Source organism: Erinaceus europaeus, chromosome 4 (assembly GCF_950295315.1).
Source record: "Erinaceus europaeus chromosome 4, mEriEur2.1, whole genome shotgun sequence".
Classification (NCBI taxonomy): domain Eukaryota; kingdom Metazoa; phylum Chordata; class Mammalia; order Eulipotyphla; family Erinaceidae; genus Erinaceus; species Erinaceus europaeus.
The window spans coordinates 142,947,856-142,964,486 of record NC_080165.1 but is presented as its reverse complement, the minus strand read 5'-3'; the positions used below and the strand labels follow the sequence as shown (position 1 = coordinate 142,964,486).

Below are 16,631 nucleotides of genomic sequence, written 5' to 3'. Positions count from 1 at the left end.
GTCATTATCTGACTGTATCTACACTGTAAGGACTGAAGGTAGGCAGGGGACATATTACTAAATGCACTTTACAGGTGCTGAGGGTTAGTAACTGTCAGAAACTCAAGTCCACTAACAATTCTAGATCATATACATAGATAAACATCAACACCTCAAGGCAACATTTTAGTTTCTAGTATCATACATAAAATACCTGCAAGTTATTTTCAAAGCATGTCAGGGTTTCATTAAAGAGACTGAGGAAGTACACTGTGCTATTGGATAGCTCTTCACTTGTGTTTGTTAAACAATCTGTTAAAAAGAAAAGCATATTAATATATCTCAAGCAATAATATATTGTCATTTATTTCCTCTAGCTATCACATTGTTTAATACTATAATAATCCTTAATTCAAACAAGCATAACGCATTTTAGCAATACATATGAGAATTTCCTGATTATGAGATTACCCTTTTTAGTTTCCACAAGTTTTTTAAATCATAACCATTTTCTTTTTAATTATTGGGGGATTAATGTTTTACAGTCAACAGTAAATACAATAGCTTGTACACATAACATTTCCCAGTTTTTTATATAACATAGCATAACATTTCCCGGTTTTTTACATAACAATACAACCCCTACTAGGTCCTCCTCTGCCATCCTGTTCCAGGACCTGAACCCGCCCCCCACCCACCCACCCCAGAGTCTTTTACTTTGGTGCAATACACCAACTCCAGTCCAAGTTCTGTTTAGTGTTTTCTCTTCTGATCTTGCTTTTCAACTTCTGTCTATGAGTGAGATCATCCCAGTTTCATCCTTCTATTTCTGACTTATCTCATTTAACATGATTTCTTCAAGCTCCATCCAAGATGGGCTGAAAATGGTGAAACCAAAGCACTGCTCAGCTCTAGCTTATGGTGGTGTGGGGGGATTGAACCTGGGACTTTATAGCCTCAGGCATAAGAGTCTGTCTGCATAACCATTATGCCATGTACCTACCATCCTGTTCCTTAAATTCTGCTTATGAGTGAGATTATCCAATATCCATCCTTCTCTTTGCGGTTTATCTCACTGAACATGATTCCTTCACCATCCAAGGTGGTGAAGGACTTAGGTTGGGGACAAGAGTGTTTTGCAGATATCTAACATAAGGAGGAGAGAAATTGTACCCATGTGTCAACAACTACTGTAAACCATTAAAACCCCCACAAAGTGACAGAGATCGAGGGAGAAAAGTTACATAAACCCAAATCCTAAACATCTCTTTGCTTACTGCTCACTGGGTTATCCCATGTTTATATGCAGAATGTACTTTTTACAACTTCCGTTTAGAGCTGGGAAAAAGAATTCAGCAGATGTGCACAGAACTCACATGCCTGCACCCCAGAAGTCCTGAGTTTAATCCTTGCCATCACCAGAGCCAGAGCTCAGTAGTGTTCTGATTCCCCGCCCCCCCCCCCAGTCTAAAACCAGGCAACCCAGTAAACTGGAGGAGATATCTGCATATCACACATCTGGCAAGCAACTGATATCAAATATCTATAAAGAAATGGTACAGCTGAACAAAAGAAAAATCAAAACCAACAGAAAAGTAGGCCAAAAAACAGACACACATGGCCCACGGACATAGAAAGAAATGCCCCACCTCACTTATCATTAGAGAAATGCAAATTAAAGCTTCACCAGCTGTGAAACAGTATGGCACATATCTCTCTCTCCCTATATCCCCCTCCCTCAAGAATTGAAAGTACTGCCCACAAAAGTAAAATGAGGAGGTGGGGGTAGACAACATAATGGTTATGCAAAGAGACTCTCGTGCCTGAAATTCCAAAGTCCCAAATTCAATCCCCTGCACCACCAAAAACCAGAGCTGAGCAGTGCTCTGGTAAAAGAAAAGAAAGAAAAAGTAAAATGAGGTCCACGAATGAGAGCAATGGGAATGGAGTAGACATCGAGTAGGGAAGAGGGACTGCAGCTTAATCCAGTGCGAGTGCATGTGTTACTGTGGGTCGGTCACACCTTGGCAACCTGCATCAGCTAAGGATGAAGAGCAGTCTGTGACCCTCTTGCTACCTACAGAAGTAAAGTCAAGCATGAACATGGCAGGGCAACGACAATGTCCTCTATACATGCGTGTGACTGTGCACCAAGCCTGCATGCCAACTCCCCAAAGGTCTCGGGTTCGATGCTCAGCACCACCATATGCCAAAGCTGAGCAGGGCTCTGGTCTGTTTTTCTCTCACTCTGGTCAAAATAAGCCGTTGTCAAAACTGACAACTAAGAATTTCTCTATAAAAAAGTAATCTATGGAATAATTATCAAAAGAAAAACGTAGTTTACAATGGAAGCCTCTATGAACAATAAGAGAAATTAGTCTTCTATTTTACTGACATTCCTTTTCACTTCAAGTAATCTGAAAATTAAAACTAAAAGCTAATGTAGATTGGGCATTTGCTTAAGTGCTACATTAATGCAGTACTATTAAAATGTCCTCAGTGATCATGAGACAGCAGCACTACAAGACACAAAGACGCTCATTTATATAATAGTGTTTGAAATGTCTTCATCCTTAAAGGTCCATGACTTTCTGATTTAAAATATAAAAAAAAAACAGTAAAATTCTCTTTATCCTTTTGCAGAAATTGAGAATGTACGGTTGTAAGGAATGAGAAGCTATGGATTTCAGAAATTAGTAAGTTAAGAAACACCAGTAACAATGACACTCCTTGGAAGCACTAAGTGAAGTGGCCATTATGCAAGCAGCCTCGGCAAGCTCCTTCCTCGGTGAGCGCTCAGGCATGAATTCAGGAGGCGTCTTAAAGGTGTTGGGATTCAAGCCAAGCTCTCATGAGAAGTCTCCATGTCGAGCAGGGCAGGAGACAGAGCACACACTTTATCTGGTGCAAGCTTTGCATCAGAGGAGAAACGGGTGGAGGCGGCACCTTGGAAAGCACTTTAAAGGACATTGGGGGGGGGCAGCTGGGTGGTGGCAGACCCAGTTGAGACTGAATGCGCACATTACCACATTGCCACATGCAAGGGCCAGGTTAGAGCCCTGCCTCACACCTGCGAGGGGGGAGGGGGGAACTTCACAAGCCTGGAAGCAGGTTTGCAGGTGTCTTATCTTGCTCATTCACTACCTCCCCCTCCCTTCCCAATTTCTCCTTGTCCTATCAAATAAAATCAAACAGAATAGAGGAAAGGAAAGGAAAGGAAAGGAAAGGAAAGGAAAGGAAAGGAAAGGAAAGGAAAGGAAAGGAAAGGAGGAAAAGAAAGAGAGAGAAAGAGAAAGAGAAGGGGGGAAAAGGGTGGCTAAGAATAGTGGATTTGCAGGGTCAGCACTGAGCCCTGGTGATAACCCTGGTCGCAATAACATAAATAAATAACGTTAAACAGACATGGATCTTACTGACAATGCCAATACTTCTCTCAAGAAGCTCCACCTACGAATATTCCCACCTGGGCAATATCGGCACCCACGTGCCTTACGCAGATGCACCATCACTGAGCGACCAGCTGCCTGTGTGTACTTCGCAGAACAAGTGGCAAAGGTGACATGTGGAAGTCGGTGAGCGCATGCCAGAAAGCTGGCCCAAATCTGGAGGCTGAAGGAAGACTGTGGATTTGAAAGGTAACACTATCTTTAAGAAAACAAAAGCAGCTGTCAGCATTTTGACTTGCATTTTGTAAGAAAAGGAAGGAAGGAAGGAAGGAAGGAAGGAAGGAAGGAAGGGAGGGAGGGAGGGAGGGAGGGAGGGAGGGAGGGAGGGAGGAAGGAAAGAAGGAAAGAAAGAAAAGAAATATAAGAATTCTCACACAAAAAGGCTCAAAAAGTATGGACTGGGCATATATCCCAGTCTGAGAAAGTTTGGGAATCTCCAGCAGAGTTGACTGAAAGGAACTTTTACTTCACGTACAAAACTCCAAGGAACTGGAACAGCCAAGGAAGCATGACAGCACGGAAAGCACTCAGCCTAACACAAACATTCAGAGATCTACGATTCACATGATGATGAACACAAATGAGTTCTGCAGAGGAAATTCAATGAGCTATAACACAAAATTACAGTGCAACAGGGGCCGGGTTGTGGACCCAGTTAAGTGTACAAATTACAGCGCACAAGGACCCAGGTTCAAGCCCTCGGTCCCCATATACAGGGGGAAAGCTTCATGAATGGTGAAGCAGTGCAGTATATATCTCTCTTTCTCTGTCTCTATCTATCTCCTCCTATCAACATACAGGGAGAGAGAGAGAGAGAGGAAGGGAGGGAGGGATTGACAAGAAATAGAGCCAAACAAAAATTCTGAAGCTGATGAATTCGAAGAATTGAAAGAAAAGTGCAAGAGAGTGTTGTTTTCGACGGGTTATGTTGTTTTCGCCGGGCTGGCTTCATGGGCGGGTAACAGACGACCAGGGACTCATGGCTGGGTTGTAGGCAGTGTCTCTTTATTCATGCAGGACGCAGCACAATCTAAGACAAGCTCAGCTAAACTCAAGTTAAAGTACTGTAAAACTCACAATGCTGTCTTTATATATACTTGCCAAGTAAGGTGGAAACAGGATGTGACATAAGAGGGTGGAGAGAAAAGTGACTGGTGAAAATCAGAGTGTGACAAAGAGGGGGCAGATTAGGGGAGAATCCTATCACTGAACCACAAATGCCCTGGAGGGAGGGTGGAACTTGTTAACAGTGGTTATGTAAATAGAATGAAGTGGTTATGTAAATAGAATAGTGTTAAGCAGGGGGGATTTAAACCAAATGAAACAGAAGGGGTCTCATGCATACCAACAAGAGAGAACATCAGTATTAGAGTTAGATCAAACCAGAAGACTCAATAAGACTGAAATCAGAAACTTTGGAATTATCTAATCAAAGGAGAGCAAAGACAAAACAAACAAACAAAAACTTAAAAAAGAAATCGATGGGGCTTACAGTCAATATTTATACACCTTTCCCATATTTGGGAGCTACTCTCTTCCCTGATCTAGCTTTCTAACCCTTTCTCCAGCCATGACATGATCTCCCCAGACAATAACTTGGGTCCACCTGTATATCAGATGTCAGGCTCAGAAAAGAAGAAAGAAAGGAAGAAAGGAAGAAAGAAAGAAAGAAAGGAAGAAAGAAAGAAAGAAAGAAAGAAAGAAAGAAAAAAAGAAAGAAAGAAAGAGAGATTTAAAAAAACCTACTAAAGTATTGGGCCCTTTGGAATATTACTAAAATAGGCCTACTAGCTATCTATAAAACGGAGATCCCTGCCCTCAAATCTTCATCTGCAATATTCCAGCCTTTAGGTTCATGATTAGTCAATAGTCTGTTTGGCTTCTTTCAGCCACCAGGTTCCAGATGACACCATGATGCCAACTGGACGTCCCTGGGCAGACAACCCCACCAATGTGTCCTGGAGCCCCACTTCCCCAGAGCCCCACCCCACTAGGGAAAGAGAGGGACAGGCTGGGAGTATGGATCCACCTGTCAACACCCATGTTCAGTGGGGAAGCAATTACAGAAGCCAGACTGCACCCCATAATGACCCTGGGTCCATACTCTCAGAGGGATAAAGAAAAGGAAAGCTTTCAAGGGAGGGGATGGGATAGGGCGTTCTGGTGGTAGGAACTGTATGGAGTTGTACCCCTCTTATCCTATGGTTTTGACAGTGTTTCCTTTTTTATTTTATTTGTTTTATTTTTGAGAGAGAGAAAGAGAGACAGAGAGAGAGAGAGAGAGAGAGAGAGAGAGAGAGAGAAAGAAACACCACAGCACTGCTCAGCTCTAATTTATGGTGGTGTGGGGGATTGAACCTAGGACCTCAGAGCCTCAGGCATGAGAGTCTGTTTGCATAACCATTATGCTATCTCCCCCACCCCAGTGTTTCCTTTTTGTAAATAAAAATTAAAAAGAAATAAAGAAGTTGTTTTATCAGTATAAAAAGACTTTCATCAATCAACCTGTAGGTGTAAAAGAAGTGTGTTAGACATTCTATGTGAGCCTTGTAGTAATCTCACACACACACACACACACACACACGAAAGTTTTGTAGATACACAAAGGATAAGAAGTTGGAACACAAAACATACAGAAAGTCATCTCTTTACAAAGAAAGGCAGCAAGAAAAGAAAAAAGGAACTAGAATAGAAGACAGCCACAGAAACAGGAAGATGGCGTGAGTAACTCCTTGCATAACAATAACTTCTCTAAATGTGAAAAGACTGAATTCTCTAATAAAAAAGAATAGAGCACGATTTAAAAGAAAATGTGTCAGGTGCCAGTGGTCCAGGGGGGAAAAAAAAGTTGTCTGAACAATTATTTGAATTTTTTGAAAATTTTCATAGTATCTTCATTAATGTGACGTGTAGAAAGAGCATGGATACACATTGCTAGGAAATAGGCAAGAATTATTTGATTCTATTTAACTTGATCATTTTGGAATGCCCAGAAGCAAATCAAGAGAAAATAGCTGAGAAATCAAGCAGTAGGAAATTTCAGAATTATTTATAGCCACTGAAACATAGAATGGAAATCATGAAGAAATTTTAACATGTGAATGAAATGATAATTTTTTCAATGAATAACCCCAGAAAACAAATAACCTCTCTGTATCTAACATACAAATACATACATTTGCACCGACACCTATGGACATATAATCTTTGACAAAGGTGCCCAGACTATTAAATGGGGAAAGCAGAGTCTCTTCAACAAATGGTGTTGGAAAAAATGGGTTGAAACCTGCAGAAGAATGAAACTGAACCACTATATTTCACCAAACACAAAAGTAAATTCCAAGTGGATCGAGGATGTTAGACCAGAAACTATCAGCTACTTAGAGGAAAATGTTGGCAGAACTCTTTTCTGCATAAATTTTAAAGACATCTTCAATGAAACAAATTCAATTATAAATAAGACTAAGGTAAGTTTAAACCAATGGGACTACATCAAATTAAAAAGCTTCTGCACAGCAAAAGAGACCCCTCACAGAATGGGTGAAGATCTTTACATCAGACAAGAGGCTAATAAACAAAATATATAAAAAGCTTGTCAAATTCAACAACAAGAAAACAAATAACCCCATCCAAAAATGGGGAGAGGACACGGACAGAATATTCACTACAGAAAAGATCCAAAAGGCCAAGAAACACATGGAAAAATGTTCCAAGTCTCTGATTGTCAGAGAAATACAGATAAAGACAACAATGAGATACCACTTCACTCCTGTGAGAATGTCACAGATCAGAAAAAGTAGCAGCAACAAATGCTGGAGAGGTTGTGGGGTCAAAGGAACCCTCCTGCACTGCTGGTGGGAATGTCAATTGGTCCAATCTCTGTGGAGAATAGTCTGGAGAACTCTCAGAAGGCTAGAAATGGACCTACCCTATGATCCTGCAATTCCTCTCCTGGGGATATATCCTAAGGAACCCAACATAGCCATCCAAAAAGATTTGTGTACACATATGTTCCTAGCAACATAATTTGTAATAACCAAAACCTGGAAGCAACCCAGGTGTCCACCAACAGATGAGTGGCTGAGCAAGTTGTGGTTTATATACACAATGGAATACTACTCAGCTAGTAAAAACGGTGACTTCACCATTTTCAGCCCATCTTGGATGGAGCTTGAAGAAACCATGTTAAGTGAAATAAGTCAGAAACAGAAGGATGAATATGGGATGATCTCACTCTTAGGCAGAAGTTGAAAAACAAGATCAGAAGAGAAAACACAAGTAGAACCAGAACTGGAGTTGGTATATTGCACCAAAGTAAAAGACGCTGGGGTGGTGGGGGGGGGAGAGTACAGATCCAGGAAAAGGCTAACAGAGGACCTAGTGGGGGTTGAACTGTTATGTGGAAAACAGAGAAATGTTATGCATGTACAAACTATGGTATTTGCTGTCAACTGTAAAACATTAATCTGCCAATAAAGAAATAAAAGAAAATACACTAGATTTGGATATTCTCTTAACTTTTTAAAATCTTATATACATTTGCTGTTCATGGTGCTGCCTTCTGGCCCAGGGCTAGAACTCAAGAGTCCTGAGAAGGTAAGACGCTACATTCCACCAGGTGAGCTATCTTCCAGTTGTTAATAGTGTGCTGGTGTTCTAAGCAATATAGAAATGCTATAATAGGCTGGGGGGACGGATCCACCTGCCACCGTCTATTTCCAGCAGAGAAGCAACTATAGAAGCCAGACCTTCCGCCTTCTATACCCCATAAAGAATTTTGGTCCATATTCCCAGAGGGGGAGGAATGTTAGGAGAAGATGACCAGAGGGCTCTGAAACCCAATTCCATTACGATTGGGGGGGGGGGCATTTGGCAGTAGCAGTAAATGTAGGTGACTTAGGAAAACGCAGGACCATAGAAAAAATAGACAAAGATATAAAAATATAACCAGTTATAGAAATAATAGTCAACCCATATCTGCAACCCCAGGAGAACGGCTATAGCTTCCAGAGGAGGGAATGGGGACACGGAACTCTGGTGGTGGGAATGGTGTGGATGGAGTTACACCTCTGGTGGCTCATAATTTTGTAAATCAGTATTAAACCGCTAACAGAAATCTTGTAAATGTTGTAGTAAAACGATAGAGAGCTGTCTCAGTCAAGGTTCTAATTTCCCTTTCCAACTTTCTCTCCCTAGGTGCTTCCTAAGGATCCTGGACCACCTGCCAGTCCTGAGTGCCTCTGTCTGTGGTGCCTGTCCACCTGGGGGTCATGCCTTTGACTTCCGCTTATGCAAATCATGCGCAGGTGTACATGTGTGGGGTCAAAAAGCACCTCCAGCAGGAAGTCACTTCAAATTCTCCCCAGTCTGATTTATCTTTCTATTCCCTCCAAGGCAGACGGATGGGGGTGGGGGGGGTGCTGATCTGCTGCCCCGCTGCACCTGCGAAGCTTCCCCCCTGAAGTGGGGACCAGGGGTTTGAACCAGAGTCCTTGGGCATGGTGATTTGTGAGCTTTGCCAGTTTTTTTTTTTTTAATATTTATTATTTGTTCCCTTTTGTTGCCCTTGTTGTTTTATTGTTGTAGTTATTATTGTTGTTATTGATGTCGTCGTTGTTAGATAGGACAGAGAAATGGAGAGAGGAGGGAAAGACAGAGAGGGGGAGAGAAAGACAGACACCTGCAGACCTGCTTCACCGCCTGTGAAGCGACTCCCCTGCAGGTGGGGAGCCGGGGGCTCAAACCGGGATCCTTAAGACGGTCCTTGCACTTTTCGCCATGTGCACTTAACCTGCTGCGCTACTGCCGACTCCTCAGGATTCTATATTTTTAAAGCATTTAATTGTCTATCTAGATGGTAATAAATATAGTTTTTCTTCCTCGTTAAATTATAAGGCATGGAAAACAAAGCTGCCTAAATGGTATTCAAAACACTGTCGAATTGAAATAATGATTTAAGGGGCTAGGTGGTGGCGCAGCCGGTAGAGCGCACATTAGTGTGCAAGGACCTGGGGTCGAGCCCCTAGTCCCCACCTGCAGGGGGAAAACTTCATGAGTGGGGAAGCAGGAATCTCTCTCTCTCTCTCTCTCTCCCCCCATTTCTGGCTGTCCCCATCCAATAAATAAATAAAGAAGATTTTAAAAAAAGAAATAATGATTTAAGTTTTTCCTTAAAATGTAAATAGTTCTCCTTCTGTTACACAAACACAAACAAACATGCAAAGCTGGTAGAATAGCAGTTATCACCTCACTGCTGTTATCTAATAAATTATTCGAAATGCTTTTCTTATACTAGGCAGTTAATTTTTTCATCTATGTGGTTAAGTATACAGATTTTTTGACCCACTTTATTCTTATGACTCATGCCTACCTCATGTTTTCTTGTTTTAAAATATTTATTTATTTATTCCCTTTTGTTGCCCTTGTTTTATTGTTGTAGTTGTTATTGTTGTTACTGATGTCGTTATTGTTGGATAGAACAGAGAAATGGAGAGAGGAGGGGAAGACAGGGAGGGGGAGCAAAAGATAGACACCTTGCAGACCTGTTTCATCACCTGTAAAGAGACTCCCCTGCAGGTGGGGAGCCGGGGGCTCGAACTGGGATCCTTACGCAGGTCCTTGCGCTTTGCACCATGTGCGCTTAACCCGCTGCGCTACCGCCCGACTCCCCTTAGCTCATGTTTTCTTTGCTTCTTGCTGTTTCATTACTCCAAGCTGACTTTTTAAGATATAAAGTGAGATACAGAGACAGAAAAAGAGGGAGAGAAGGAGAGATAATACAGCCTTGAAGCTTCCACCAGTGCAGTGAGGGCTGCACTCAAGGCTGAGCCACACCCATGAGAAAGCAGACATGTTTCCCAGGTAAGGTATCTTGCTGGTCCAACAGTTACTGGATGCTATGTGGTATCCACTGAACTGAGTGCTTCATTCAATTTATTTTACTTGAACCCCAGAACAATCAGTTCCACCCTTACTACCTATTTACAGATGAGAAAACTGAAATTGTAATGATTCCAAACTTAAAGGTAATAAAATCTGACACCTGTCACAAAAGGAACACGGAGGCAAAAGTAGTACTTACTTGCACAGTTTGCCTTCTCCCACGTGGAATTAAAGAATTCAGACAGAATCACAACTACTTGCATTCGATCTGCCATTAAGAGACTTCTGGCACAACTATGGCTGTCTGAAGTATTCTGCAATTCAAAAGAAAGGAGGCCGATGTAATCTGAGCACTTGCTGACTTCCCGGACAGTAAGTTGGGGTACTATGACAAACAGTTTAGATGTTCCTCAACAAATCGAAAGAAGAACCAACATACGATCCGGCAATTTCTTCTCTGAACATTTGTCCAAAGAAAATGAAAAGGAAAAGAACAAAAAAGCACTACCTTGAAAAGATGCATGCATCCTGAGCTCACTGCAGCATTGCTGACGACAGTGAGAATACGGAGACAATCCAAGGGGCACTACGGACGGACGGAAGGATGGAGAAAATGTCTTATATAGGGGTTAGGCGGCGGCACAGCTGGATAAGCGCACACATTACCGTGTGCAAAGACCTGGGTTCAAGCCCCTGATCCCCACCTGCAGGCGGGAAGCTTCACAAGTGACGAAGCAGGGGTGCGGGTGTCTTTCTGTCTACTCCCTCTCTATCACCCCCCTCTTCTCTCAATTTCTCTGTCTCTATCCAATAATAGATTAAATGAAAAAGAAAGAAAATGTGTTATATATATATATATATATATATATATTATGAAAATGCTATCCAGCTCTATAAAAAATAATGAAATCTTGCCATCTGCAGTGACATGGTTAGACTGAAGCACAATGCACTAAGGAAAACAAATCATAGAGAAAAATCCAGATGACCTTATCTATGTGTATAATTAATATATGTATGATTAATATGTGTATAATTAATAAATAATTAACAATATATTAATATACATATATATTAATATATTAATATGTGTGTATAATTAATATATTGGGGCCAGGCGGTGGTGCACTTGGTTGAGTGCACACATTACAGTGCACAAGGACTCTGGTTCGAGCTCCTGGCCCCCACCTGCAGGGGACACCTTCACGAGTGGTGAAGCAGGGCTGCAGGTGTCTCTCTGCCTCTCTCCCTATCTCCCCCTCCCCTCTCAGTTTCTCTGTCTCTATCCAATGATAAATACAATTTAAAAAGATTTATAAAAGGTATCTATCTATATCTACATCAAATTCAATAGGCACAAAGAACAATCTGGTGGATGCCAGACATGGGGACTGAGTTAATGAGTAAAGGGGATAAAAAATTATCCCTGTTATAAAATAAACAGGGCTGGGGGCGGGTGGTGGCACACTTGGTTGAGTGCACCTGTTAAAATGCAAAAGGACCCAGGTTCAAGCCCCTGGTCCTCACTTGCAGAAGGAAAGCTTCACCAGTGGTGAAGCAGTGCTGCAGGTGTCTCTCTCTCTCCCCCTTCCCTCTCAATTTCTGGCTGTCTCTAACAGGTAAATAAATAAAGATAATTAACACATTTAAAATTATTTTAAAAATAAAGAAGTAAACCAGGCTAAGGATGTAATGCATAGGACGATGACTATAGTTCATAATACGGCGTGACATATTTGAAAAGTTGCTAAGAGTAATTACTGCTCAGCTCTGACTTATGGTTGCTGGGGATTGAACCAGCGAGCTCAGAGCCTCAAGCATGGAAGCCACTGCATAACCACCATGCTCTCTCTCTATTCCTACTAAATGGTAAACATTCTCATTACAAGAAAAGAATGTGATCGTGTGTGGTGAAAAGAGACTAACTAGACTTACTGTACTGGTCATTTCACAATATCTGAAATTATCAGTCTAAGCCCTTCACACTCCAGGGCCCAGATGACCTGGTACCAGCCCACTCGCTCATGTCTCCTCCTGGCTCCAAGTTCTCTGTAGTCTTCAAATGCCCCAAACTCCCATCTGAGCCTTCCAATATACTGTCTTTACAGGCAGGCCTTTTTTCTGCAGTCACACACCTCAGATTTTAGGTGTCAAACTTAACCTCCCACCACTCTATCTGCCCTCATTTCCATAGCCAGAGAGATCAGCATCCTTATTACTATGCACTGGTGGCATCTGCTTTCGTCTTTTGTTATTCTCTGCAACACTCATCAGACCTGGATTAAACAATTACTTTAGATAATACATACATCCGTTTTTCCTGCCAGATTACAAGCTCTGTTCAATCACGGATACATGGATACAGCCCTAACGACTATCACTAGCCTGCACATAACGCAATGATTGTTTTCTGAATGAACACATTTTAAATGAACATGACACTGTCTAATGAAACACACCGTTAATGTTTCAAGAATTTGTTCCTAAGAATTTATTAGTTAACTACACCAAAAATATGCTGAAAGCCAGATACATGACCTCCAATCACCTTCAAATATGCATATGTGCATGTTTATATGTCATATATATGTGAGCATACAAATTCACAAACATATAGATCTACCTGTTAAATAAACCAAGCTGACTGAGTAAGCCAGAGTTTAGCAACTCAGAAGTTGGAGAGCCAAATAAATCATCCTGGGGACACCTCTAAAGATAATGAACAACTCAATGAAATCATGTCACTATCAGTTGAAACGAAAAGAAACTGATTCTGAGAAAGAGAAGATCAATCAACTGCACTATTCAGGATTCATACATCACTGAATTCTTTACTCCGAGATCATAAAACTGTAGGTGGTTCTTGACCCCGTGATTCCAATGGAAATGTCAACAGAGGATTTTTCCATCACATAATTCTATTATAGTTAAGTGAATTAACTTGCTGTACCACATAGATACCTTGATACTTCCTACTTTTGATTTTTTTCCTCACTCTATATCCTCCTTTCTCAACTGGTCCAGACAGGCTCATCCTAGAGGTGCAAAATGATATGTCACATTGAAAACTCATCTTGAAGCTGTTGTCTGATTAGCCTCAGCTTGTTCTGTGGCCGCCTCTACTTCACCATCTCCCTTGTGCTTTCGCTTTAAACTGCTATTGTATAATATAATTTCACACCGTTGAGTTTTCCTTCTCAATGTAGGTTTATTTTATTCTCCCAAATAAAAAGCTACTGATGATTCAAGACCTGGATTTTGTCCTCATCCTTCCCTCTATATACCTTTCCCACCCAATTACTTAAGAATAACATGTATTGGGAGTCAGGCGGTAGCGCAGTGGGTTAAGTGCCGGTGGCACAAAGCGCAAGGACCGGCATAAGAATCCCAGTTCGAGCCCCCAGCTCCTCACCTGCAGGGGAGTCGCTCCACAGGCGGTGAAGCAGGTCTGCAGGTGTCTGTCTTTCTCTCCCCCTCTCTGTCTTCCCCTCCTCTCTCCATTTCTCTCTGTCCTATCCAACAACGACATCAGTAACAACAACAATAGTAACTACAACAATAAAACAACAATGGCAACAAAAGGGAATAAATAAATACCAAAAAAAGTTAAATTTAAAAAAAAAAAAAAGGAAAGGTGTGGAAAGAGACCCAAAGTCTTGGCTAATTGGAGAGGAAAAACACAGGCTGAGGAAACTGTTTTTCTGCCTTCTTCTCTTTCTTACAAACAAGTGTGAAAAGAGCTGGGTGCTCTGGTTGCCGTGGACTCTGAGAGACTTAAGTGAGAGGAAGTTTCTGCAACACCCACGCTGGGAAACGTCCCCCAGGCAGAGGGGATTCGTCTGGAAATCAATACACAGATTGCGTGATACCCATGCCACTATGCCACTAAAGGATAGGGTGATTTTTAAAATTTCTCTCTTTATAATCCATATCACCTACACAAGTAAGGAAAGCATCTGTTGCCTCAGAAGATGCAAGGTTTGCATCATGACACAGACATCTGGCCACAAAACAACTCACCAAACTGCTCAAAACAAAAAGATGGTGCTATAGCAATACCCTCATGTAGTCGGCAAACACCAGTCTTGGGTGTATTATTTTAAAATCATAGTAACATTATGTCCACAAATATGAATATACACAAAAACATAAGCTTGAAAACTACTTACGGAGACTAATTTGACTTAATCTACCTTGAAAGCTAACTCTTTACAGAAAGATTAACCACCAGACATAGTAAAGTAAATAAATCCCTCATTGCCGTGAGAAGATAAGTGTGGAGGGGCTGGGCAGGGAAGTTTCACCAGTAGTGAAGCAACATTGCAGGTGTCCCTCTTATTCTGTTTCTATTTCCCCTCCCCTCTCAACTTCTCTGTCTATATTCAATAAATAAAAGTAAAATATTCAAAAAAGGAAGGCAAATGTGTGTTAAGCAGTACTGAGTTGACCTGAAGCACAAGTTTTGTCACTAGCACTTGTGAAGTCATTCCCATTCCACATTTTCATAAGACAATGTGTCCTCTCAGCACAAGAGGAACTTTTTCCATTGCCTAACACGAACGGCCCTCCTGATGCTTGTCCTTTTACCAAGTATTATCCAGCCAACACCTTGTGACGAGAATGGAAGGCATGGTCACAGCTTGCCCAAAGTTTAGCTCCTGCTTAGCGAAAACTTTGATTCGGTGTCAGTTTCTGAGATCTCTTTTTATCTCCATCTTACGGATGAGAAAGCAGGCACAACAAATAACTTGCCTGGAGTATACCACTAAGTAAGAAAGGTAGAAATGGACTCTTGGCACGTTGGGTCCCGACTGACTTGATCGCTAGAAATAAAGGTTCAAACCTTATGTCTTTTAACCCTTTGTAAGTCAAATCCGGAAGCTGTCTCCATTTCACAGGGGAGGAAACGATGACTCTAAGATAATTATCACATGTCCCATGGCTAGGAGAGTGGTGGATAAGAAACTGTTCTGGCTACTAATGTCGAGGTCGTGACCAAGCAGAGTAGTTCGTGATGTCAGAAATCGGTCCTTTCTAGGAATTCCCAGGTGGACAAGAAGCTGTAGCAGACAGGGAGGCAGAGGTGGGGGGCAAGCAGAGGAAGGTAAGGAGGAATGAAAGAGCCGGAATAAAAGTAGACATAGACCTAACTGCAAACCTGCACCAAGGAGACGCACGCCAGCAGCCACGAAGGCAAAAAAAAAAAATTAAAAAATCAAAAATCATCATCACCATCCTCATCATCCAGCCCCAACCCCGTCATGTCACTTACTCTTCTGAAGCCCCAAATTCCGGAGACCCCGTCCAACTCACTTTCCTTTACCGATGGGGGAGGGGGGACCCGCAGCACCCTCCCTTCCCGGGTCAAACCATCACGCGCGCCGGCTTCCCGCAGCCCCTCTCCGCGCCCCAAGGGCGGGCTGCGCGCCTCTACCCACCCCCACGACTCGGCTGATGTTGTCCATCTTGTGGGCGACCTGCTGGAAGAGGGGGTAGCAGGTCTGACAGAGGCGCACCGGCCGGGCGCTGCGGACGAGACACCCGGTCAGCTCGGCACTGCTGTTGGAGAAGTCCAGCAGCAGCTCCCGGCACTCGGGATCCAGCTCCGGCAGGTCGGGGGGCAGCCCCGGCGGCGCCAGCCTTCCTCCGCCTTGCAGCAGGCTCAGGGACAAGTCCTCCGCCTGCAGCCACCGCGGTTCCGAAAGGAGGTCGTGGACGACCCTGCGGGGGCCGCTGCCGCCGCCGCCCAAGGAGAGAGCGCCCAGAGCCTGCAGCGGCAACAGCAGGAGCAGCGGGGGCAGCAGCGACCACCGCCATCGCGCGACTGTCGGGCCGGGATCCATCGCCGGGCCCTCCTCCCCCCGGGAAGCCCCGGCGCGCTCACCGCAGCCTCGCAGCCCCCAGCCGGTGCCGCGGGAGACGCCGCTTCCGGCTTCCTAGCGCGCAGGCCGCGAGCGCGGTCACGTGGGCCGCGTGGCCTAGCCCCGCCCCCGGAGCGCGGCGCCCCGCCCCTATTGGCTGCCGGGAATCGGCGCGGCTGCGGCTGCGGCTGCGGCTGCCGCTGCGGCTGCGGGAGCGGGAGCGCGCACACGGAGCGCGCACACGCGGCGGCTGGAGCTGCTCGGAGCTCCCTGCGGCTCACGGCTGCCCGGAGGGGCGGGACCTAGAGGGCGCTGTGCCCCGGGCAGAGGACGGTGGATGTTCACCCCTTGAATAAAATCTCCGCGAGGTGCTGGCCCTGGATTGCTCAGCGCTGCGGGAGAGCCCTGCGTGCAGGAGCCACGGCCCGAGCGCGCGAAGCAAGAGCCCGTCCCCAGCCCCTCG

The 16,631-nt window shown here is 43.7% G+C and overlaps 1 protein-coding gene across 2 annotated transcripts in view; it reads right to left on the bottom strand.

Annotated features, from left to right (window-relative positions):
- The window catches only part of OSTM1 (osteoclastogenesis associated transmembrane protein 1), a 93,852-nt gene that overhangs the window by 13,102 nt on the left and 64,119 nt on the right, over positions 1–16,631 (bottom strand). Inside the window, exons 2-4 of one of the 2 annotated variants that reach the window (XM_060190678.1) lie at positions 15,746–16,197; positions 10,507–10,621; positions 194–291 (exon numbers count right to left, since the gene is read on the bottom strand). In XM_060190678.1, the coding sequence (XP_060046661.1) occupies positions 194–291; positions 10,507–10,621; positions 15,746–16,150 (618 nt within the window). In that variant the 5' untranslated portion in view covers positions 16,151–16,197. Of the gene's footprint in view, positions 1–193; positions 292–10,506; positions 10,622–15,745; positions 16,231–16,631 lie in introns of those variants that run through there. The other variant, XM_007535467.3, reaches the window with a different exon arrangement.